The sequence below is a fragment of the Pogona vitticeps genome, chromosome 2 (genome assembly GCF_051106095.1).
Source record: "Pogona vitticeps strain Pit_001003342236 chromosome 2, PviZW2.1, whole genome shotgun sequence".
Lineage (NCBI taxonomy): Eukaryota > Metazoa > Chordata > Lepidosauria > Squamata > Agamidae > Pogona > Pogona vitticeps.
In genome coordinates, this window is record NC_135784.1 from 247,769,633 (window position 1) to 247,794,427 (window position 24,795).

A 24,795-nucleotide genomic window follows, 5' to 3' on the forward strand; every position below is an offset into this window, starting at 1 on the left:
TAGCCAGTGTCAGAAAGCTGCATCTCCACCAGGGGTCATGGGTCTTCCAGCAGGACAATGACCCAAAACAAGCTTCAAAAAGCACTCAGAAATGGTTAAAAACAAAGTGCTGGAGTTCTGAAATGGCCATCAATGAGTCTAGATCTGAATCCCATAGAAAACCTGTGGCGAGATCTCAAAACAGCAGTTGGGAGAAGGCATCCTACAAATCTGAAGGCCCTGTAGCAGTTTGCAAAAGAGTGGTCCAAAATTCCAGTAGAGAGGTGTAAGAAACTCATGCATGGCTATAGGAAGCGATTGATTTCAGTTATTTTTTTCCAAAGGGGATGCTACCAAACATTAAATTAAGGGTGCCAATAATTTTGGCCAGTGCATTTTGGGGTTTCTGTGTGGAATTGTATCAGATTTGAATTTTCTTCTCTGTTTTTATTGTGTTGTCTCAACGCAAACCAAAGAAATGAACATGTGAGTACCAAAACAATTGCAATTGCAACCATTTTCTGAGAGAAGCGTTGCATTTTCTGACAGAATTGCAAGGGTGCCAATATTTTTGGTCATGACTGTAGGTAGGCATTCCTTTGCACAAATGCTTGTGTGACTGGCCATGCAACAGTGTCCTTTCAGAGTAGAGAAATTATTGTGCAGTTATCCTTATACTCCAAACACAACATTGGCCCATTTGTTTCTGGCATTCTTTTGCTGGAGTTAAATGTGCAGGATCAGACCTCAGAGTCCATATGTTGCTAAATAACTTGAGAGGCAGCACATTGTTATGTGCCATGAACATTCACAACTTAACACAATCATAGCGAGCCTCCAAAATTCTTTCCGATGCTGCTTTCAATTAAGGAAAGGAGCTGGTTCAACAATTAGCAAATATTGCTAGAGCAGCCATGAAAAAGGAACACAAAATAGTGTTGATACTACGGTAGGTATCAGTACCTCAGCCTAGAAAGCCATTCATTTCTACCATGCTTTCTGAACAGTAGTGGCATTTCTGGAACAGTGGTTGGCAACTGCAACCTTTTGGTTTCTATTTGGATGGTAATTCCTATAATCCCTCATTATTGGCTATACCGATCGGAGACGATGCCCTGTTCTAGAATTTCCTCAAAACTTTCAGCATTGAGGAATCCTATGTTTTTTCATCCTATGGCATCCCTTGGGGGACGGTTGCTGCTGCCACCTATATACTGGCAATTTGGGGGACAAATCAATGCCACACAAGGCCTTCCAGTTTTATGGCACATAGATTGCCTGTTGCAGCCAGAACGATTTGCACTTCAACCCTCTTGGGACACATTTATGTGCCCCGGACCACATTTTGGTACTCATAGCTCTTTTAGGGGCTCTGAGTCATCTGTTATGTCTGGTTAGACCGCTGTAACCAGACCTGTTGTTGCAAGCAAAGGGAAACCCAGTTAAGAAAACACAAGAAGCTAATCTTCCACCAGAGAGACCCAATAGGAAATGTGGAGGGTTTTATGGCTAAGCTGTCATAGAATTATCCACATTATGCAGTATTGGCATGTGGGAAGGGGAAGGGACTGCCAGCCAGTGAAAATAAAGCAGCAGCATGATGACAATGCTTTATTTTGTGTCCTTTGGTTTTGTTTTGTTTTCCTGCTCTCTGAATGTCAATGTTCTCATCCTTATTCATGTCCTCATTTGTTTCACATTAGTGTGAGTGCCACAGCTTTGTTTTCTTTGGTCAACTGCCTGTTTTGAAGCAGCGGCTTCAGAGGCTCACTATGTACCTTATCTTCCTGACAGGAGACTGAGACACACTTGGATGGAATCACAGCCCTGGCTTGAGAAGCACATCAGCATTTTCTTTGCATTTCCAAGATCAAGACTGACATCTCAAAGGGTTGTTTTAAAGAAGAACAGGACAGAAGATTAGATACTGCAACTAAATACTTCAGACCATTTATGCCACTGTAAGTGAAGCATGGGGGGGTGAGGGATGCTTTCCAGCTGCAGAACAATACAGTACTCTCTTTTCCTTCTCCATGTGTTTTTTTTTTGCTCAAGACATAACTTAGTTGCTGTTTCCAATCAGATAGTCACTGAGATGTTGGAAGCAACATAGAGGTAAACGTCTGAAACAGTGCAAGTAGTCACAGTCTAAAAGATTTTTCTTTTTCTCTCAATCTCTGGCACAGGGAATGCTGGGCGACTCCTCCTTCCCCTCCTGCTCATTGAATGTCATGCACCAGACCAGACCCACAGGAATTGACCTTAGGCTCCATCTTGCATAATGAGACTCAAACTAGGCAACATGAATCATGCAACATGTCCACATAAACAAAGCTCAAGTGATCAAACCCTGCAGTGTTATCGTATTAAATTTGTTTGTTTTTCCCCCTTTTTCAAAGTGCAGTCTAGAATTCAGAACATCCTACTTTTAATATTCAGATTTTCCAACTGCTCCTGTTACAGGGAATCTATGCCTCTCACCCATCAATTCATTTTGTAGATGAACAGTATGTAAGAGAAGGCATATAACGTCACTACAGTAAGTCAGCTTCTTAAGGCTATTTTCTATCCTTATTAGGAAGTCTATTTTCATAATAGATCAGTACATTCATAGTGTAATCATTTCTCTAAAATGTAAATCCAATTGATTTCAGTGGGGCCAATGTCCAGATAACTGGGTACAGGATTGCAGCTTTAAACATTGCTCTTTCCAAGTTGATTTCGCTTTGAAAACACACGATTGAAGTCTGCCCATTTTTGGCAAATAGATTTTGTGCATCTGTAACATATGAAATAGCAATGTTCAGGGTAGGTTAGGACATATTTTGTATTAACTTTGTACTGGAGCATGTCTGAGTGTTTTAGATGTGTATATTTCGTTATGCCACTTACCTATTTTTGGAAATATACAGACAACAAAATGGATTCTCTGTGCTTGTATGGTGGCTAAACATTGCTTATCGCAACATTAGAAGGATCAATGCCCAAGCTCCATTAATCAATGGATTGAGGATGTTAACAACTGTTCCAGCATTAACGTATGCAGCATGTAGATAGCAACTACATACAGATACTTCCTGGACATTTAGCCATCTTTTCTTAAAGTTTATTTATATGAGAGTCTGGGGTTTATTGCTTCGGATGTTTTATTCTTTGACTTTTTTGTTTTCTTAGCTACAGGGTGGGTTTTATTCTCCTCTCCATGTGCATTTTTCTATGACTTAAGGACAATAAAAATAAAGAAAACAACGTACATGTAAAGAAACACTTAGAAAATGGATGCTGACAGATCAACCAGAAGGGAACGCAAGAGGAATGAGCTGCAGCACGGATCTCAGGAGCTTTTCAGAATACACAAGGGCTTAAACTGGCACTCAGTAGGTGGCTGTTTGCTGCTGGAGATCTACTGTTGTTTGCTTATCCTTCTTCTAATCACTCGTGGTGCAATACTTTGAGCTGGAAATCTTCCTGATGTTTTCACATGACCAGTTTTATATCAGTGGTAGAAAACAAGCATGACATGGGATAGATGATACAGAGAAGATCCATGTAACACACCCCACCCTGCAGCATGTTTATGCAGCAGAATGCTAGTGCTCGCGGTTTCCCTGGAGTGTAGAATGTGCTGTAACTCAGAGAAAAAGTTTATGTTTTCCATGCAGAGACAGCCCCGGGTTCAATCCTTCCCATTTCCAACTATGTTTGAGACTTTTGACTGAAAATCTAAATATGTAGCATCTGCCAGTCTGTGCACACAGTACTTAGTTACATGGATGACTAGTCTGACTCAAGTGTATAGTAACTTCCTATGTTCAACATTAGGAAGCAGACAGTGATGGCTAGCCTAGACCAATTCCAGCAGATTTCTGCTTTTGTAGGATACCTTTCTGAAGTCCAGGATACAGGGAGCAGGGAGAAATGAAACTACACACAATCTAATGCTGAATCTAATGCTACTTTGAAAACATGAATTAATTCAAAATTTAAACTATTGTTCATTACTAGCTTATTATTTACTGATTAACTTATTTACTAGAAATGTATAGGTATCTCAACTACCATGGAATCCTACCACTCCCTAATGACCAGTGGTGGATAGTACCTAGGTTGAGGAAGGCGGCAGCTACACATGTACAAAGAACACTAGCAATCCCACTGCAATGAATAGGACTCAACACAGTAACAGATGTGCACGTATCATATTCTTTTCAATGGGAGTTTGTATAGGAGGAGTTTCCAGTGCACTGGAATCATAGCCAGTAACAGAGGTTAAGCAATTATGTAACTGCATTCATGACTATGCATTTTCTCATTCATAACAACAGAACAAAGTGTTTTTATACCAAGCACTTGGAGATCTTTTGGAAAGAGTTGCATCATGCAGGGAAAGGGAAGGACTGCTCTTCCTGCAAAGGTTGGCTGGCCTTATTTTTAGTTTTCCAGTGTCAATATTTTCCCCCTTTTACAGAGGAAATGTAAGGAACTGCCAGTACTAGAAATTAAATGAGATGATGTATAGATCTAATATGGTGCACACTGCAAACCATTGCACTTAGACTTCATAAGGTTGACACCAATCCAACAGTTTCCAGAGGCAAGTCAAAGGCAGGAACGAAACATGGATGCAGCCTTTTTTTTTCTTTTACCTTGAAAGCTCTATCCATTGTCTGCAGGTGGTCCAGAAACTGTACATGGGCACAAAACATATAAACAGACTTATGCTCAGGACCTTATGGATCCTGAGGTAAACTGGTACCCCTTCAAGACTGCTGAAGGAAGTGAAGGCTAAATCTTCAGCTGCCCTCAATCTTGACTGGCATTTAGTACTGGTGGCCACATGCCAGGTGACTGCCTGCTTTAAAAGATGCCACAATCCTGTACATACTTATTTGGGAGTACAATTTCATTAAGCCCAATGGAACTTACTTCTGAGTAAAGATACAAAAGACTGTTCTATTAATCTGCCAATCACAGTTTCATAAGTATAACCTTCCACTCAATTATACACAGGATAAAATGCATATAAGGCAGTTATTATTAAAAGATAAACTTCAAATTTTATTAGAAACTTAGAGAAAGGGATGGCTATTTTGGAGGGGGGGCTTTCTCTCTTTGAAAAAGAATAGATGAATGGAATAAAAAGAACTTATGCAGATTTACTTAGGAATAAGCTTCTGCAAACAGTGAAATACTAAGTTATAGTTGTTATTAAAATATTTTTACACTCTCCCTTAGAATTAAAGGCATCTAACTGCTGAATATAACATATGTATGATATGCAGCTCTGAACAATTTCAAAGTTTGCTGCCTTAGTATACATTCAGAAAAGCGCCATCTGCTGACAAAATTTTTAGATTTCTCAAACAAGTTATGTCCAGCCATCTTTGCATTCAGATAATTTAAAGTATTAAATAGAAAAAAATTGTGAGAGGATGCAATAAATTTAGGCTGCAATCCTATACTCATTTACATGGGAGTAAACCCAAATGAACTTAACAGATGTCTGACCATGGACCTTGATATGGAGAATTTCACCAGCTCAGGCCTAATGTTACAGATTACAAAAAGTTATAAAGCCAAGGCAGAACAAAGACTGAGATCTCCTAGATGATTTCAAGATTTGCAGTGGATGTTTGAGACTTTCCTGGTCCTTGTATTTTAAGATCTGCAAATATAGCTGCAAGTAAAGATAAACAAATCCCTGTCATGGCCGAACTTGTATTAACATAAACATTAGTTATTTGCTTTCTCTCATCCAGTTCTACAGTTAGAATCTTTCAACTTTAGGACTGCTAGTTTTGTGTACTTTTATATTCAGATGTGGGTTGGGAGGTTACATTAGTTAATTAGCTTTGCCTTTAAGTGAGCTCTATTGGATACGTTTTGTGCATCTTAGGGCTCCAATCAAAATCAAAATATACTGTATTCCACAAGCCTGAATTTTTCTCAGTTGTGTTTTAAGTGACAATTTTACCTTTTCTTGGACAGAAAAAGACGTTTCTCTGATGAAAGAATAAGCAGGTTAGTGGCCCATCCTGATATCAAACTATATTAATCCAATCACACTGTTCAACAAAACTAGGAGACACAGAATGTATCCCTTTAATGCATACTTGAATTAGAAACATGTGCACTAGGTCAGGATTCTCACCCTTCAGCTTAAAGACAAGTATCTTTCCTATCATTCAGCAGTTTTCTTTCTAATCATTTCCCCATTCAGCCTGATTAATTGCTCAAGTGGCATTACTAAGTGACCAAAATTTATTTGGGCTACATTAAGCCCTTACCTTGGTGCAAATCCATTGAATTCAGCAGGACTGATATCTGAATAAAAATCCATGGTTGCATTTTTACACAGTTATGACAATTACCAACATTCATCTCCTCAAGTTTAAAAGCTTAAAATAATTTTTATAAACCTTGCTTTGTAGGTCTTTTAGTGTACCAGATAGTGTAGTTAAAGAGAAAACCTGAAGTTTATGATAATGTATTTGGATTTTTATGTCACTTGCAAAAATTTAGGCCAAATTATGCTTTAAAATAATTAAATAAACAATCTATTTCGACATTTTAAATTCTGAAATAAAGGTTGACAAGAGACTGGCACTTTGGCTTTCAGGGGAAGCACAAAGGAGGAAAACACTATAGGCTTTAAGTATATAAAATCTAATCCCCCCCCCCAAATAAGCACTTTACTGTTACAGAAGGACCTGAAAAGTGTTTTGACTCATTCAGAATATGGGTTCCTAAAACAGAAAACAAAACTGGATGAATTTCATGCATACACCAACAAGGATCGGTAATTTCTGTCTTAACTCGTAGCACAAATTATCTTTAAAAATAGTTTAATAGACTTCAAAGTGCTATTGCAAAAAATGAATTGTGCAAGGAAAGAAGCCACACGGGCAGAAGTAGTAATTAACATGGATGTTTACTTCTTTCAGTTCATGACTTCTTTGTTGGAGAATCAGTGAAAGACAGATCGTTTAGCTGCAGGCCTTTTCTTAGTATCAGTACTGGAAGAGAAGAAAATTACTTGTTAATAGTTCACATGAAGTGAATTGAAGAAAGTTTGCTGGACTAGAAAAATATCCGTCACCTTGATGTCAAAAAGCTAAACCACCTCAACACATTGCACTTCCTCACCACTGGAAAGGACCAGTCAATTTCCTTCATGCCTTTGAGACAATAACGGGTGCTTCTAGGTGAGTCTTTTAAGTATATAATCAACCTGCTTTAATCACTAAATGTTATGATGGGTCCAGACAATGTTATCTTCTGTATGTAGCCCTCCTGCATTTCTTCTTACTCACAAAAATTTTACTAAGGAGAGAAAGACAGGACATAATGTCTTTGACTGGAAAATACATAGGAGCCTGTTTGTGTTGAACAGGGGCAAGAAGCATCCAAGGGCAAGGGACCATTCTTTTTTTTTTTTTTTCCAATTTGGGGGTAGGGTCAAATGGGCTGGTGACGCTTGGCCTCACTGGGCCCCAAGGGACCACATGTGGCTCCTGGTGATGCTTTGTCCACACCTGCTTTAGAAACATCCACTGTAATTAGCTAATTGACTCTGGCAATGTTGATAAACCCTGCTATTTACACTTTTGAGACAAAGGTAAACAAATTTTAACACAGGACAATTTACAAGTGTGTGCTGCTTTCTCCATGGAGTTTTATTGTGTTACTTTCCGCATAGATTTTCATTTATAAAGGGAGAGGTGGGATGGAGGGAAGGAAGGAGAGAAGCAAGCAGCAGCTAGCCACATTTCTGTTTGAGGGTGGAATTTCTTATCAGAGCTAGTCCCTTCAAAGTTCTGACCCTACGGCAGTCTTAAGCACCCACTCGAGAACCGTGCTTGTTAGGACTGTCAGATTAGCTTAAATAGTCTAGCCACAAAGGCTGAAATCTCAGCATACACACTCTCTGTACTGGCACTAATCTAATGCCTGGTGGGGGGCTGCATGTACAAATCAAAGGGTCCAAAAATCTGAGTCATGCTCAAGATAACAGGAGACATGCCCATATCAGAACAGTAGAAGCACAGCTTCGAAAAGTACCTTCTCTAGACTACAAAACTCAAAATCCCCCAGCCAGTGGAGCTCTATTTAAAACAAATACTTTGTCTACTGATATTCACAACTTCACTTCTCTGAATTGCCAATTGGCAGGGAGCAGTAAATAAGAAACTACTCTGACTGAGTTCCTGGAGACTTGCTGACAGTCAGAGAGAAACAAGACTATGAAGAAATAGTCTCACTTGCACCTTCCAATGCCCCACCAATTTTACAGCCCTATGCAGGCAGCGTAACTGAAACCATGCATGGCTAAATAGGTGGTAAAAATGTGACAATGCAGGTAATCCCCACCCCACGCTGAAATCAGCAACATTTAACACAAAGGGGACACAAAGGAGCCTGTTAGTGTCTTCCACTGAACATGCTTGCAGTGCTCCCATGACTGAGAACCTTAACAGAACAGGACTCCTAATTACAGGAACATTTTAAGAATGTTCAGAGGCATGTCTGAAATCATGGAAGGATAAATGGGTGGGGAGGATGCAGGGATGCGTATAAAACTTATACCCCACTCCACCAAGGGGTCAGCAAGTCTGGGGCTTGTGTGCACATCCTGCCCTCACCACACATCCAACCACCCATGGTTTCAGCCATGACATCTGAAAAGGGCTTATGATGAATGCCACTCTACCTTGGTGTTCATATGGAGAATGATACACATATCAAGATGGATTATATCAGGCTCCCATCCCCACTTCCCCTGTAAAAATAATTAAACAACCTCACCCCCTTTTTTAAAAAAAGAAGAAAGAGGAAATAAGAGACAGATACAGAAAATAAAAGGATGGACATATTTGGTAAAACTGTGTGAAAGTTTTATAAGCACATTCAAAAATTACACTGGCTTCTTTCCCAATTTCTACTTGAAATTTCAAATTTTATTCAGAAGGAGCTGTGACCAGCTGGAAAGATGATCCAGCAGAGTACAAAATATAGACCAGTAGATTCTGATTTATATCCATGTAACCTGCAGGTCAGCCAGGGTTTCTGCCTTCTAGTGGCAAAAAGTCAATGGCCAAAATCCTATGGAGCTTTACTAGGGAGTAGGTGGAACTGCTTAAGTTGCAGCTATGAATAGCAGATACCAGTCATGAGTCTGCCTGCATGACCGGCATACAGCCAGCACCTTATTAATTAGTTAAAATTTGCTGGTACAATTTATGTGATTTCACTTACAATAGAGTAAAATCCCAATAACATACTGGTTTATATTTTACAATGGTAACAAAATCCCTTCTTCCTGATTTAGGAAGGAAATCAATAAAGCTGAGGGAAAAGTGTATGGAAAATATATATTCATAAGCTCCAAATACTGTATTTTATTTGAGCATGTGGATCAGACAACCCAGTCCTGCAAATTTCTCCTGGGACACTATTTTGCAATCAGCTCTACTTGGAGCTCCAGTGAAAAACAAAAGTAGACTTCATAAACTAAAGTCTGCCCACTTCAGCATAACAGGTATTTTTAATATGAAATGAGATGACATTTCAGCTACTAAGGTCTCTGCTACCTGGTCCTGAACAGAAGAAGAAATAAATAATAATAATAATAATAATAATAATAATAATAATAATAATAATAATAATAATAATAATAATAATAACAACAACAACAACAAGAAGAAGAAGATGATGATGATGATGATGATGATGATGATGATGAAGAAGAAATAATATGATAAATTTGTAAAATGGCTTAATTTTTTAAAATGGTACATTAACATTTATTATTTTCTAAAGGTGCAATTCTTTACTTACACATTCTGTCAGGGTTCACACGAACACCTTGAACGACAGATGTCCTGAGTATAGCTTCTACATCTGAACCTATTTTTATAAGCTGCACAGAAAACACACACAGAGAGAGCATTGCAGCATTTATTGAATGCAGCAGGATTATTCTTGAAGGTGTTCTTTGTGTCTGTTCAGTACAGGAAATTACTAGCTATCTTGCACTTCCATACCCCCTGTCATCCTTGAAGCTTTCAATGCAAATTAATTACTGCAGTGAAATGACTACATTTAGACCACATAGTTCAAGGATAGAATATTGCCCAGACCTGTAAAAGAGATATTCACACAGGTCTTGGGAGAAAATTGTTGGCAACAGAAACCACTGTTTATTCCAGAGCAGACGGAATGTACTCCCCCCGCCCCGATTAATCCCTTCTTAACGTTTTGGAATTGTCAAAATGATAGTATACTTTTACTGCAGTTCATTTTCTCTTCCTTTTTCTGTAATGACCTTGAGATGTATTTTTTGTACGCAAATAATTACTATTTTAATTAACATAAACAATGCCTTTTTAGAGACCACGTGGTGAGAATTTTTACCAAGTTACCTGAATATGAGAAAAATGTTAACTAGTTCATATCTCACCTCCTAACCAAAATATAAGCCACACACCATCACATTATGCTGAGTGCAGTTATCAAGCTGCAGACTAAAAAAAGTAAACCTTCTCAGCTCTGGTACATGTTCAGAGGAGTCTACTAATTATAGTTCAAGAGAATCATACATATCTAGTAGATGTTTTACTTCTAATCTAAGGGGTTAGATGAAATTCAGGGTGGGGTGAGCACATGTAACTCCAAAGGTCTGAGGGCCACACATGCCCACCTCTGAATCTTGAGGTAGTGTAGGTGGTTACAGCTACACCTGCTCTCTCTCTCTCTCTACCTTCCCATAGTAGTTTCCCTTGAAAATGGCTTCTAAAAACAACAGAAAAACATCCCTTTCAACTTCTATTGATCATATTTTGAAAAAAATAATAATTCTGTGGGCAACAGCCCCTGAAGAGAGCAAAATGGCCTCAGATGATATTAGAGACAATTTAAAAGAAAAATTAAGGAGGAAGGGAGGGTAGGGGTACTGGGGGCTACATTTAGGACTTAGGGATATATGTAATTAGCAAAGTGCATTTTACCCACCCTTATATTGATAAACCTGATTCATGATCCTTACAAAAACTCATAATCTCTGATCACTAGTTCCCAATCTTTAAAAATATACATCTATATGGACAAGAACCATAGCTTACTTTAAAAATGCATTTTTAACATTCACAAACATCAGTGCATAAATGGAATAGATACACTACCCAAAGATGAGAAGAAGCTACAAAATAAAGTGAGCTTTCTTCCTACTGTGCCAGGGCAGCTTTTGCAAGCCAATATCCACCAAAGATGTGTTCACTGAAGAATATAATATTGTATGTATCTGACAATACTTGTCCTTGTTTTATAGGAACATTACTGCAAAGGCAGATTTAGCTTTATAGTATTCCCCTTAACATGTCCTCGAGAAATGCCATTCTGCTTTAGACTTTTTTTTCTTAACCCACACAACTGGCATACATTTATGAATGGCATCAATTGTGAGGAAAGAAGTCAAAGAAAGGAGAAGATTTTCTGCAAGGGAACAGAAAACAAGAAGGCTCAGTCCTTGTTCTGCTCAGGTAGCAAAAGACAATGGCAATAGGCCATGTGCCAATATAGGCCTGAACAGAAGGGATGCTTTATTTTAGACATGCCACTCCATTAACATAAGAAGAGACTAAACTGTGATTTAATTTTCACCTATCCTTTGCTTCAACAGAAGCATATATTGACATCAATGATTGACCGAGCAGGACAAGAGTTTAAGAGACTACTATATCCCCTCCCTAGATGGCTGAAAATGCTTGTCTCACAATTGGTCTGCCACAAGGAGAGCTTTCCCCATTCCCCAAAAGAAACAAGAGATTTTCTATTTTTAATAATTCCTTGTTTTACACAGGGTCTCCACTGTACTACATATGCTTTTTATGCAAAGTGCTTAGAAACATAATCTCAAGGGTTATGCAAGTACTTTAAATGAACAAATAATCTCTGGCAAACAGAGCCTACAGATATGGCATAGTGCAGTAGATAGAATGTTAGATCAAGACTCAGGAATCCTGGGTTCAAATTTCTGCTCAGCAGTAGAAACCCTTTGGTTGGGGCAATGGTAAATGACTCCTTGAACACCTCATATACCTCGAGAACACTAACAGAGTTGCCACCAAGGAATTCCTTGCCACAGGATGTGGTGATGGCATCTGGTCTAGATGCCTTTAAAAAGGGGGTTGGACAGATTCCTGGAGGATAAGCCCACTGCAGATTAGAAGCCATGATGGGGATGTATAATCTCCAGTCTTAAAAGGAAGGTACCTCCAAATACCAGATGTGGGGGAGGTATCAAGGAGACCGGTATCAAGTTGTCTCATGTGCTCCCAGAGGCATCTGGTGGGGCCACTGTGAGATACAGGAAGCTGGACTAGATGGGCCCTTGGCCTGATCCAGCAGGGCTCTTCTTATGTTAAGCTACTTGATGGCACATCATAACAGAACACAAGGACTCTTCTAAATATATAAATAATTTCTCAGCCATATTTCAAGACCACAGACTTCCTAAGTTGCTGGCTATACCTATCCCATCTTTTTTATTTTTATGGAATGTATTCCTCTTACAAGGAAAACAAGGTAAACATAGCAGAAAACTTTTTTCTCTGGCTACGATTTCTAGATATAAGGTTTCCAATACATGTTAAGAGCATACCAATGTTGGAGAGTCAACATATGGTTTTGGTTGGATTATTTGCTATGACTTTCCTCTTGTGTGGGGCTATAGGAACTCCAGTTTTACAATAGGTTTCAGAATTCTTCCCAATTCCCACACATCTTTGGGGGAAGGGTGAGAAAGGATCTGTTATGAATTAAACCAGCTTAAGCTTGCAGCACAGACCTGCCCTTGGCAGCAGGAAGAGATTACTATGAAAGTACCTCAGCTATTCTTCCAGAAGAAGTTTCTTCTTTGTTCTTTTTGAATTCTTCATTTATCTTAAGTCTTGCAGCTGAATAAAGGAGAGGAAAAGGGCAGAAAGATTAATTTGTCTAATTATTTTGTCCTTAGTAGGTAAGGCAAACATAGCAAAGAGAATACAAAGCCATTACATTTTACTTGGTAACAAACAGAAAAACAGACATGTGTATCACAACCTCTTATTTATATGGAGAGAAATATTTTTACCTATCCTGAGATGACTTTATAAAAATTAGGAGAACTGTGCTTTCCCCAATAACATTACAATGTAGAACATTCCAATTCATATCTACAAACTCAAATGCTGCTCTTTGCAATTTACAAGTTTCAGGTCTAGCATCAGTTTCTACAACCTAACTCAATCTATGCAACTAAAGATTTGTGTGGCATGTGAAATAAGTAAAATATAAAAGCTATGTAGAAGTTTTATATATAGAATCACAGAACTGGAAGGGTCCCAAGGGACCCATATGCCCCACTGATGAAGGAAATCCACAACTAAAGCATCCCTAACACATGGCCTCCAACTGTCGTTTCGAAATTTCCAATGAAGGAATCCACCATCTTTTGAGGTAGCCCATTCCAGAGGGAGAAGAGAAAGTTCCAGTGGTATGTTGGTGTAATTCAGATGTATAATGCACACCATTAAAACACAGTGCACACATCTGTGTATACTAAAACAGAAATCAATTTAAGATCCTGAGGAGGGCAAGCAAACCCCTCCCCTTCTCTCCATGGCCACCTATTGCCTTAAACAGCATATGTTTCAGTATGGAAAGAGAAGGACAGAAGAGAGAGGGAGGCAAAATGCATGTGTTTGAAAGGGGCTCCGCACAAGAGAGAAACAGACAGGAAGCATGTTCAGGGAAAACTGGAGTTGTCAGCATGAGAAAGCGTGTGATAGGTTGCTGTTCTACCAAAGCAGAAGGGAAGAATGAGCTGGCCGCCTGAGCTGATAGCTGAAACAATAAAAGTTTGTATTAAGTGTTAGGCATCACATGAATATAAAGTAATATGCTAAAATATGACGCAGCTTTCAAGCAGCACTTAAATAAAGATCTGCAAAGCATCGACAAGATACTCAGATTTCAGAGGAACCCAGCTCCACACCACAGAACACTGCCTCATGGTATGTCATTAGATACTATGTCAAAATTATGCTCCAGGTGTTAATACAGATGCTTTCTAACTTTACGAAGGGACTCAGAATTCTTTGTTAGAAGTTAGCTTGTTCCTTAGCTCCACTCAGAAGTAATGCTCTCCCTGTACTTAAGTAACCACATCACTGTCATAAAAATTAAGTAAGAAGGTGCTAAACTAGTAAATATTCATTACTATCCTGCACAGAGGCAAGGTTACTGAAAAGAAACCACCTTTTAATCTTATCTATGATTCTATTGTACAAACCTCCCACAATATAACAAAGAAGTGTGTCTTCAGTTATAGGAGACAGAGAGAATCCAGAAACAAAGGTAGGTATCACCTTTATTAGACCACTAAAATCTCCCAAACAGGTGCTACCTTTCAAGTCCTGCAGGATTCTAATAAAGGTTTCACTTTGCCTTATTTCTGGACTGTGTAAAAGGACCTCATTGTATCCCTTTCCTCTCTTGTCCAAAAAATAACAGTGGCACCTGTTGTAATGGTTTTATAATCCTGTACCACAGGCATTTAGTTAAATGGAAGAAATGAACACAGTTTGAAATACAACCAATCTGCTAATTTTAAATCACCCTCAAACAGCAACTTTAAAACATGTAGTTTGACCATAACATTAATATTTCTGGCATGTCACATTTTGAGCTTCATTATACAGTACTCTAATGTTTCCAGCGAGATCAATGATTGGGTACTTCCAGAAGGAAGACTTAGCACTTCCAGTGAAAAGAAATTGTGTATCTATTTTGTCCTGTTTTTAAATTAGGTTTCCTAGCAAGAAGAAAGAGAGAGAAGTGGCAGGAAAACATGAAAGGGAAACAAATAAAAGATATACCTGGAATCTCCTACTGTAAAGATCTATGAATAAGGCAGCACAACTATACAGTAAAAGCCTTTTCTATAAGGAACCTTAGTTTATATATTGTGTCTTAAGATTTTTCCTGAATAGTGTAGCAAGTTATTATTTTCCTTCATATTTAACTTGGGATTTGCTTCTCTGTTTCCTTTGCACATCTGCACTTTCTTAAAAGGTGCAACTGCATGCAGGCAAGGAGGACCAGTAAACCTCCCTCTTCAACACAGAATAGCCATTCCATAGAAGGCTAGCAAGGGGGAGGCAGTAGACTAATAATTACTGTGGGCTTCTGTTTTTTGGAAGACAGCTCATCAGTTTGGCAAGATGCTATAAAATCACCAGGGAAAACACTTCTAAATAGGCAATTGCTGCTTATTGCAGTAAAGCCCACATCACAAAAATTATATTAATCTTCAAGATGATGGCAAGCATACAACATTACTTTACCCAGAAAACAATATGCTTTTTTTTTACCTTCCAAGGTTCTTAAGTCATTTTTGAAAACTTCTTGCCTTGTCCTATGCAAAGATCTGAAAAGTTTCAAGATCTGGGTATACAAGAAAATATTAGTTTTATGTTATCATTAGTACTATCATTTTTATTCCACTTGCATTTTACAAAACCCAGCATAATGCATCTTTTTCCAAAGAGGAAATATGAGCTATCAAAAGCTGCCTAGACTGGTCGTAATTGACCAGATAGGCAGGATATAAATAAAATAAATAATAAAACAAGGTTTTTCAAATGCACAATACTGCCGAAAGATTCCAGCCAATCTTTAATAAAGTAAGACTAGAACACTAAATGTGGGCTGTTTAGCAACACAGATCCTTAGCAACTATGACAGGCTGTGTGTTTTATTTTTTGTATAAAGAGGAATTCCTACCTAAAACTGGCCAGCACTAGACACGGCAATGCAAACAATTTATGACATATGAGAAAATCTTCAAGGCACTAGCCTATTCAAACTGGTTACAAATGACACACATCAACAACAGGATTGTTGTGCATAAAGGCCACCATTTATTGGATACAAGTGGCCACAGACTGCAAGAAATCCTTAGGTTCCATAGAACAGTCATGTGTGTTTTAAAACAGGGGTCCCCAACTGCCGGGCTGTGGACAGGTACCGGTCCATGGCCTTGATAGGACTGGGACACTCAGCTAGATTTTCGAGGGCCAAAGGAACATGCGCATGCACGCACTCCCACCCACCCACATGCACGCATGCACACCCCTGCTCCCGCAGGGACAGACACCTGCCTCTCACACGCATGGACCTGCCCTCCCCTCCCACCCAGACACTGCCTGCCCCCTGCCTGCACTCACTACCCTACCTGCGCACCCCATCCACATAGATGGAGAAATGCTACCTCCTCCCCTGGTCTTTGGGAGAATGGTCTCCAACTAAACCAGTCCCTGGTTTCAAAAAGGTTGGGGCCCACTGTTCTAAAAGATAAAATGGCATGATAGTAAACACACTGTCATGCCATTTTATATCCTCTAAGAGAAGAGACATCAGAATATACACTTTCTTATATATTATGTATTAACTGCAACTTCTATAACCACTTCATCTATGAATTTTAAATAGCAATACACACAAGAACTTAGGTTCTATTTATATTGGACTCTTCCAGTTCTAATCAATTCTCTTTCTGATCAGTGGAAATGAATTCTCAATGTTCTTTCAATTACAAGCACTGGAAGGATAAATCCTTAGCACCCCTCATTATTCAATGCACTGAGAAATGCATAAATCTATCAGTATCTCAGTATGTGGCATGCAGATGTTTGTATGGATACATATCTGGTCATCTTCTCCTAAACTCTTTCATATATTTTTACTGCTGAATTTCTCAGTTCAATATCTTGCTTTTGTATCCTTCTGAACCACGTGCTATATTTCTCACCCTTGATGTGATTTTTTTGCACAATAAAAAATTAAGTAACAGTAATGACATGTACCATAAGCCCCAAATCACACAGTACACTCACTTCAACAGCAACCTATCAACTATTTCAGGGAAGCTAGACTTTAAATACAGTATACCTATGTATGACCTAATCATGTGCATGTTATATGCCCTTCAGCAGGGCTTATCCCTGCATAGACTTCCGCACAGAACTCCCATACTAGCTTAGAGCTTTATGCTTCCCTAGAAGTAAGCACTACTTAACACCACAGAACTTAATTCTGGGTCCAGAAGATTGTGTGATTAAATTCCCAGTGACTTTGCCCAGATTATTTCCAATGTCATTGTCTAGAGTAACTGACAACAAGAATCCTTAGACACAACTCTACAGGAATTTCCTTGGGAATAAGTTCCACTGAAGGCACTTACTGCTTCTTGGAATAATGAATTTTTTCTGACTAGCATTGCCAGAATCCCGACACCTTGAACATACAAGGTGGGGAGATTCAAGAATCCATACTAGCCAGAACTAAGAGTAACATACAGTACTACTATATTATATTGCACCGTATTGTATTATACTATAGAGTACTAGTAAAAAAGTAATTGCTATTCCTACCACCCCCTCCAAGCACCAGGCCCCGCCGCCGTTCTTTGCGCCGCCTCTCTCCTCTCCCCCGCAGCGGCGCCCCGGACCGCGACGCTCACCTCCCGGTTCCCCGTCATCCTCGGGCTCTCCTTCCGAAACAAGCGCGGCCCACAGGCCTTGAGGAAGAGACCGGGCCACGCCCACTGCTCTTGACCTCCCGCTCTGCAGGGACCAATGGAAAATCTCCTCTTCGAGAAGAACAACCAATCAGCGCCGGCCTTCCTTTCCCGCCTCCTAAAGGTCACAGTGGTACAACTTCCGTCCCATAGAGATACACCATATAGAATCACGTCCGAGGGTCGGCTTCGTGTGATCTGAGTTTGCAGGCGCGGGTCAACACCGCAATCTGTCTTCCTGCGGCTGAAACACGTGCGGATAAGATTTTTCAGTGTCACTCACAACGGCTCTACCGCGTCTCCAGCAGAGAAAAGTTACGGAACTGTAAAGGAGGAAGTGACCCCCAATGGTCATCTATTTCAACTTGTTTCCAAAGCTGGACCGCCAGCTTAAAAAGCCTCCCGATCAGATTGCCTTCCAACCTTCGATTAAAAGCCCCCAACAAAAGACAGTCCGGCATTTGCAGAGGTAGTCCGTTCCCCTGCGGAACAGCCCTCTTCTTAACAGGAGGAAGCTTTTCGCTAACGTTTACTCCGAATCTGCTTTATTGAACCTGCTAATCCCCTAGTTTGGGGCGTCTCCTTGTGGAACGATAGAAAACAACGGTGTTCTGTCTCCCATCAGATCGGAAGATGGCTGTGGTATCCCTGCTAAGCAAGTCCACTTCTGAGTACGAGTGAAGGGGGAAACAAGGATGAAGGGTTCGCCCGAGTCGGCTTGGGACTGGCGTGGAGAAAGCGATGCGGGACGAGGTGGGCCTCTAGCCTGATGAAGCAGCACAGTTCTGGGGTTCCCCCAGACCTACACTCTAATGCCGCTCACTCGACGGTCATTCCCGGGTGGAGAAGGACATTTTGTGCAGGGCAGAAGAGAGAAGACGCCCCCCCCCGCACCCCCGTGCTCGTCGCCGCAGTCCCCGTTACATAGTGCGCAAAACTGCCGTCCAGAAAGAACGAAAGGGAGGCAAAGGAATTCGGCTCGCTCTTGGAATGGGAAAAGGTTAAAGCGATAAGAGCTGATCGCTTGCATAACGCAGGGTAGACTACAGTCAGCAATAATTAAGGCAAGATACGGCGTTATGACGTGCAGGTGGTGAGGAATAACACGGCAGGATTTTGCCGTAACGCTTTGCCCTTTAACATCTCCTCCCGTCTCACTTTTCGGCTGCCAAGCCACCCACCCCCCGGTCAATTTCGACTTTATTATGTTGAATTAACAGGATAGGCCTGACGGACCCTCTTTTAGAAAAGGGGAGAAAAAAAGAAAACGTGCGCGGGGAATGACGGATCCCAGAAAGCACCAATAAGACGGGCCTTTGCCTGGCTAGGGCGCGCTGACAGGCCACGCGAGTCCCTCGCTAACCGTTTAAAGCTCGCTATTGGTCGAACGGGAAAGGGGGCGGGGCTGGGATGGTCGAGGGCCGGGCTTGGTGGGCTTTGGAGGCGCCGGCTGGTCTCCTCGGGCAGAGATGGCGGACGAGATCAGCAAAGCTCAGGTGGCCCAGCCGGGCGGAGACACCATCTTCGGGAAGATCATCCGCAAAGAGATCCCCGCCAAGATCATCTTCGAGGACGAGCAGGTGGGGAAGCCCGGGGAGAGGGAACTCCCCCCGAGGCGCGTGCGTTTGACCCTCCTAAGGTCCATGGTGGACGAGGCAGAAAGACCGCTTGGTTCCAGTGCAGCCTTTCTCGTTTTAAATAATTTCACCCACAAGGTTCAATAGATAAAACTTTTCCAAGTTCCAGCCACCGTCGTGGGAGGCCAAAAGCAGACTGGTGCAGGCATCGCCCCTTCCTGATACTTAATTATTGGAAGGTACAGTGCCTTGGACCATGGAGGCTCTCTTTAGCGACCGTGAAGAATTGCTGATTCGCCTTCATAGGTTTTTCCAACTGTAGGTTTTCTGGGGAGTACGGACTCTTCCTAGAGGCTTAGGTGAAGCGTTTTGAAAGCCAAAGAAGGTGTTTCCTTTTGTTTGGTTAACTGGTGTGTGTTATTTGCCCAGAACCAACCAAATTGAGGAGTGAGAATTTGATTTTGATCTGAGAATGTGAATGAGTGTTGGAATGTTCCCAATTAATTTTATCAGTGTTTATGTTGTTTTTCCAAGTAGTGAGTGCATGGAAAGATAGAAACTGCAAGTATAGTATTAGTAGCAATATTCCCTAAGAAGTGGAAGAAGTTACTGACCCATGTTGATGAAAAAGGGGTTTCCCTTGTAATAGTATCATACAGCTGCAGCTCTTCCGAAACGCATAGTCTGTCAGGCAATGGCCAGATAGAAGACTGTGTTATGTTATTGTAGAACATTGAACTGGAGTATTCCTTAAATATTCCCATGCAGGAAGGTATACCTGTAATGCCAGAGCTTCATTGTTTGAAGAGCTAGGATGTGATAACCTATCCACAGTTTCCTAAGCTGTAACTTTAAAACCACACCTCTAGTGGAATCTGCATCTTTCCTTGCTTGCATCTAAGAAATTCACCAGCCAAAATCCATCTGCCATCAACTTTTGGGACTCTAAATTCTCTGCACTAATGACAAGTTGCTGGTGCAGGCCTGATGAAGTGGGCCTTGATCCACAAAAGCTAGTAGATTGCATGATTTATTATTTTTTGGGTGGGCTATAGAGATATCACCTAGTTCTGTACTGTATTTGTATTATGTAATGACCTCTTGTATTTTAAGAGATTTGCTTTCAGTGGTAGATGGAAAAGATTTTTCTGTTTTAGAACTGAAGTTACAGAATGCAGATTATTTATTTGTGGTCTTCTCCTCTTCCTCACTTTAATACCAAGTCACTTTGCAAAAATTAGAAACTGGATTCCAAGGTAGCCTATAGTATTTTTGGAGCACAAGAGATGGCAGTTGCGAAGTCTGTTCTGAGCAAAGTTTGAATCTTCTTTTGGGTTCCAAGAGCTTTCTTAACAACATATGCCAAATCCTCTACCCAGCTTGCCAGTAGAAATAACTGTGTAATTTTTATGTGACTGTAATTCAGCCTCATTCAATTAATTGGGGCTTATTCATTTTTATGTTAGTTTTTAAGTCTTTTTGCAGAAGTGATAGCATTTAATGCCAGGTTATTTTTCAAGAACGTCTGTTAAATTTAAAATGCCTTTGATTCCCACCTACCCACCCCCAATTTACAATGGCATATGAATCTAGATGGATGGCAAGTTTGAGTAGACCAGGGGCCATTATTCTCTTTCCCCTGGATCCATTGTTGGCTACCACAAATGCTAGAAAAGTGTATGAGAGGGGGATCAGAAGAGGAAGACTAGTTCTGGTTGTGGCTCTAAACCCACATTTGGAATCTTGTAGGAGCAAAAAGTGACATTTTTTGGACAAAACAAATTGACAGGACTCTGGTTGTAGGTTCTGGCAGCTCTTCAGAAAAGCCCTTGGGAAACTACATGTGACCTGCAAGCTGCCTTTTGCCCATCCTTGGCATATTCTATAACAAAGCTTTGCATTACAGTATATAAATTGACATTCCTATTTCAAAAAGCAGTGTTGTCCTATGAAGAAACTTCACACACAGTGAACTCCAGGGAAGCTATTATACCAGGGATATTAAACTACAAATGTTGTTAGTTGGAGGAGGATTTCTCTGACATTTTCCATTTTCTCTGCATCCTACATTTGAAGCCGTAAGCAAATTCAAGCGCGTTTATGAGTAATCTGGCCTTTCTCACCAGATTATTCAGAAACATGTTGAAACCCATCCATAAGCTAAAACATAGGTTGCAGGAAAAAAAACATGGCATGTCATAGAAATCCTCCCCCTATTTATTAGATTACAGCTCCCACCATGGTTGGAAGTGGGTTGGCTCTGCTGGCCAGAGCTTATATGAGTTGTCGTTTGGTGCTATGTGGAAAGCTGCAGGTTATCCATTCCTCTTTTATACAGAGGTTTTGTCATGAAAACGTTTTTACTAAGGGGGGGGGGAAATGCAGTTTTGGGGAGCTTGAATCCAGTTGTGCGGGACGTCCCCACTGGAATAGACCCATTATATCACTGGGATTTACATAAGTGTTGGCTTACTGTATGGGTTTATTGTAGTTGGGACTAATAAGTTTATTTCAACCGCTGTACCTTTTATTTTTTAAAAGAACAGTTTACTAACAACAATGGCTTTTCCTCTCCTCAGTGCCTTGCTTTCCATGACATTTCTCCTCAAGCTCCAACCCATTTCCTAGTGGTCCCTAAGAAGCAAATTGCTCAGTTGTCCCAAGCGCAAGATTCTGATGAAGCTGTAAGTATTGCAAAAGGGTGTTTAATTCTTTTATGTGCTGCTCAGTTTTTCAATAAAGACACAGCCAGTTCTGCAGTTACACAGCTTCTCTATAGGTTTTCCAGATGGATCCTTATTATATCCTGTGGCCTGTCTGAAATATGTCCCAGTCTTTTGAGGGGCTTTTGTGTGATGTGTGAGAATAAAACCAGAAGTCCCCACCTCCACCCTGCTGGGGGACTGACGACCAAGTGGATCAAGTACCTTAATGACCTAGTTTGAGCTGCAGAGTTGTCGTAGACAGAGACCCAGTTATTTTTAGCACACAGACCAAGCGTTACTGGAGTGTAGTGATATACTGGCTTCATGTTCAGGTATGTGGGAATTGTATCTGAACTTATTAGCCAGGCTGTGAAATCCAGTCTTATCATAATGGCCAGAATGTCAATGGTTAGATATATCAGTGTATGGGGTAAATTTCAGCATTGAATTGCCACTAGTTAAGAAGTCACTGCTTGTGTCTCTCACCATGTGCCACACATGTGAGTTGGTTTGCCACAAGGAGTGCAACCAGCAACTTGTTAATTAGCCACAATTTGCTGCTGCAATATGTGATACAGAATCATAGAATAATGAAGTTGGAAGGTGCCTATAAGGCCATCCATTCCAAACCCTGTGCTCAATGCAGGAATGCGAATCAAAGGATATCTGTCAGGTGGGTGTCTAATATTGTACTTCTTCTGGCATAGCTAATAGAATTTCGACCGGTAGTCTCTGTCTGAGGGACTATTCTTAATGCTGAACTGTATTTAGCGGGTAGGCAAAGGTGATTCCACTCACTTTTGTTTCTGTTTGTGGTAGGTTCTAGCATGTGGCTTCTCAGATTATCTGTAAGATTATCTGTGCTCAGGATTTAACTAGCCGGCCAGAGTAGACTTTGATCTAGATGGGTGGGATATAAATTAAATAAATAAAAATAAATAGACGAACAGATGTTCTTCCACTGGTGGATAGACATTCTTGAATCCAACCCACTGCCTTCATATTGCAGATAATTCTGTAACATCTAGTCCAGTACTTTTCAATTTTGGGTAGCTCAGATGTTCTTGGACTTCAACTCCCAAAAACCTTGGGCAGCACAGCTGGTGATGAAGGCGTCTGGGAATTGCAGTCCCCTTGTGATATCACTCCTTTGTTTTTGCTGTTGTTCATTTAGGTCTAGAAAAGCTTATAATTCAATTATTAAATCTGCTTGCATTTGTTCCTGGGATCACTTCAAGACTGGAAATTAACCTGGGATGTCACTTGAAACATTCTGATCACCTTAAACTCATTTTGAAGGGTGCACTAATCTGTGTTATGTAAGTCACAGTAATATTCACCACAGTGACTCCCAGAACTATGATATTGCCAATAATTGAAGTGACAAATATGCTAGGAGATACCTTAATTTCATGTTTATTTGATCCTCAGATTTAATATGTAAAATCTTTTTTCCTAAATATAAGAGGAGGATACATCAGCCTATAAGCAGCCATGCTGTGATAAACTGATGTGAAATGGTTGTTGCTCTTATGCAAAATAAACCATTTTCCCCCTCTGCCTTCTGAGAATTGAATATTGTTATTGAATACTTTTATTTGGAATTACAATACAGTAAATCTGTGCATGCCTGGAAAGATGGGTCATGAATCATAGAGTTCGCAAGTGTTTAACAAAGCTTTTTTTAAAATAAGAAAGCAAAGAATTAGTTTTAAAAATTATGAAGGGGAAAAAAACTATTGTGGAACCTTTGAAACTATAAGCATACCTGATTGCTTTCAGAAAGTAAGTTTCCCAGCTCTCCATTATAAATATCCAGAATCAGCACAGGATCGAAAAAGAACTTCACATTAAAACCCCACTAGCAATAACATGTAAAAATCTTCAGGCCACATGGTGGCAATAAGCATGCAAGGGGAGGACGGAAACTGCCCCAGATCCTCTTGCTGAATTCTGGTGGCATAAATGCAAATAGGATTGAATTGCTCAAGTAAAGAAATTTGCATAGACATGAACATTTCATGCCTTTTGTGTTGAGGATTTTAGCCATTGATCATTCAGTATTAGAAGCTAAGAGAAAAGAATATGATTTAAATCATTAATTGATGTAACATTACTTTTGAATGCACAGTAATGGCTTAGACTATTATTGGGTTGGTATACAGCATTCATGAATCCTTGTATTCACATACTGAACATTGTGTCAGGTGAAATATGCACCACTGGCTATAAATGTAAATATAGCTTCTTCTTCACTCTTATGAGTCAGGAGTGGAGTGATTCAGGTGTTTCTCGAGCAGGCAATGTAGCTGAGAGGCCTTAAAATTATAGAGGTGGAAACAATAATTTTAAAATATTGTTTTTAGTTTGGGTTGTTTTGACATCTTGATAAGGAATTTTAAGACTCCATGATTCCTTGCCTCCAGCTGATAGCAAGAGGTAGAGCTCTGTGTAAACACAGTAAGTGCAGGCGGAATGGCTAATTGTTAAGAAATACACCGATTGCAGTGCCTCAGATTCTTTAAAGCAGCAGGCATCCTTGTTTTCTTGAATTTTGTGCAAATCTAGGGCAATTTGTGCAAAACATTCTTCTTGCCAGTGCAAAAACTCATCAAGAGCACCAAGAAATTCATTATCACCCTTGCTGGTGAGACATATGTTGTGGTTTCTCATCCATGCATTCAAGGATGAGACAAAACAAGATTTCTTTATTTACTGTATTTGATTTCTATACTAGCTCAGTGCCAGCACTTCTCTAGGTGGTTTACAAGTTAATCTTAAAACCCCACGGAATCCCACATAACAACCCATTCAGATAATATGGCAATATAGCAGCTGCAAAATCTAAAATTCATACAGAAAGGCAGTTTTGAATAATTCAGTTTTTATCAATTTTCTGAACATAAAATGGAAAGGA

The 24,795-nt window shown here is 40.1% G+C and overlaps 2 protein-coding genes across 2 annotated transcripts in view; one reads left to right on the forward strand and one right to left on the reverse strand.

The window, feature by feature from the left end:
• Window positions 1–6,058: 6,058 nt before the first annotated feature.
• On the reverse strand, window positions 6,059–17,763 carry LYRM7 (LYR motif containing 7). Its single transcript, XM_020797537.3, has 5 exons — window positions 17,540–17,763; window positions 15,390–15,462; window positions 12,862–12,932; window positions 9,817–9,898; window positions 6,059–6,995 (listed from the first exon to the last, which is right to left on the reverse strand). The coding sequence occupies exons 1-5, from the start codon at window positions 17,555–17,557 to the stop codon at window positions 6,925–6,927; spliced, it is 315 nt and encodes a 104-aa protein (XP_020653196.3). The 5' UTR covers window positions 17,558–17,763; the 3' UTR covers window positions 6,059–6,924.
• A 1,233-nt stretch (window positions 17,764–18,996) lies between these two features.
• Window positions 18,997–24,795, forward strand: part of HINT1 (histidine triad nucleotide binding protein 1) — a 6,665-nt gene continuing 866 nt past the window's right edge. The window contains exons 1-2 of the mRNA XM_020797536.3: window positions 18,997–19,176; window positions 21,753–21,857. Coding sequence (XP_020653195.3) covers window positions 19,066–19,176; window positions 21,753–21,857 — 216 coding nt within the window. The 5' untranslated portion in view covers window positions 18,997–19,065. The remainder of the gene's footprint in view (window positions 19,177–21,752; window positions 21,858–24,795) is intronic.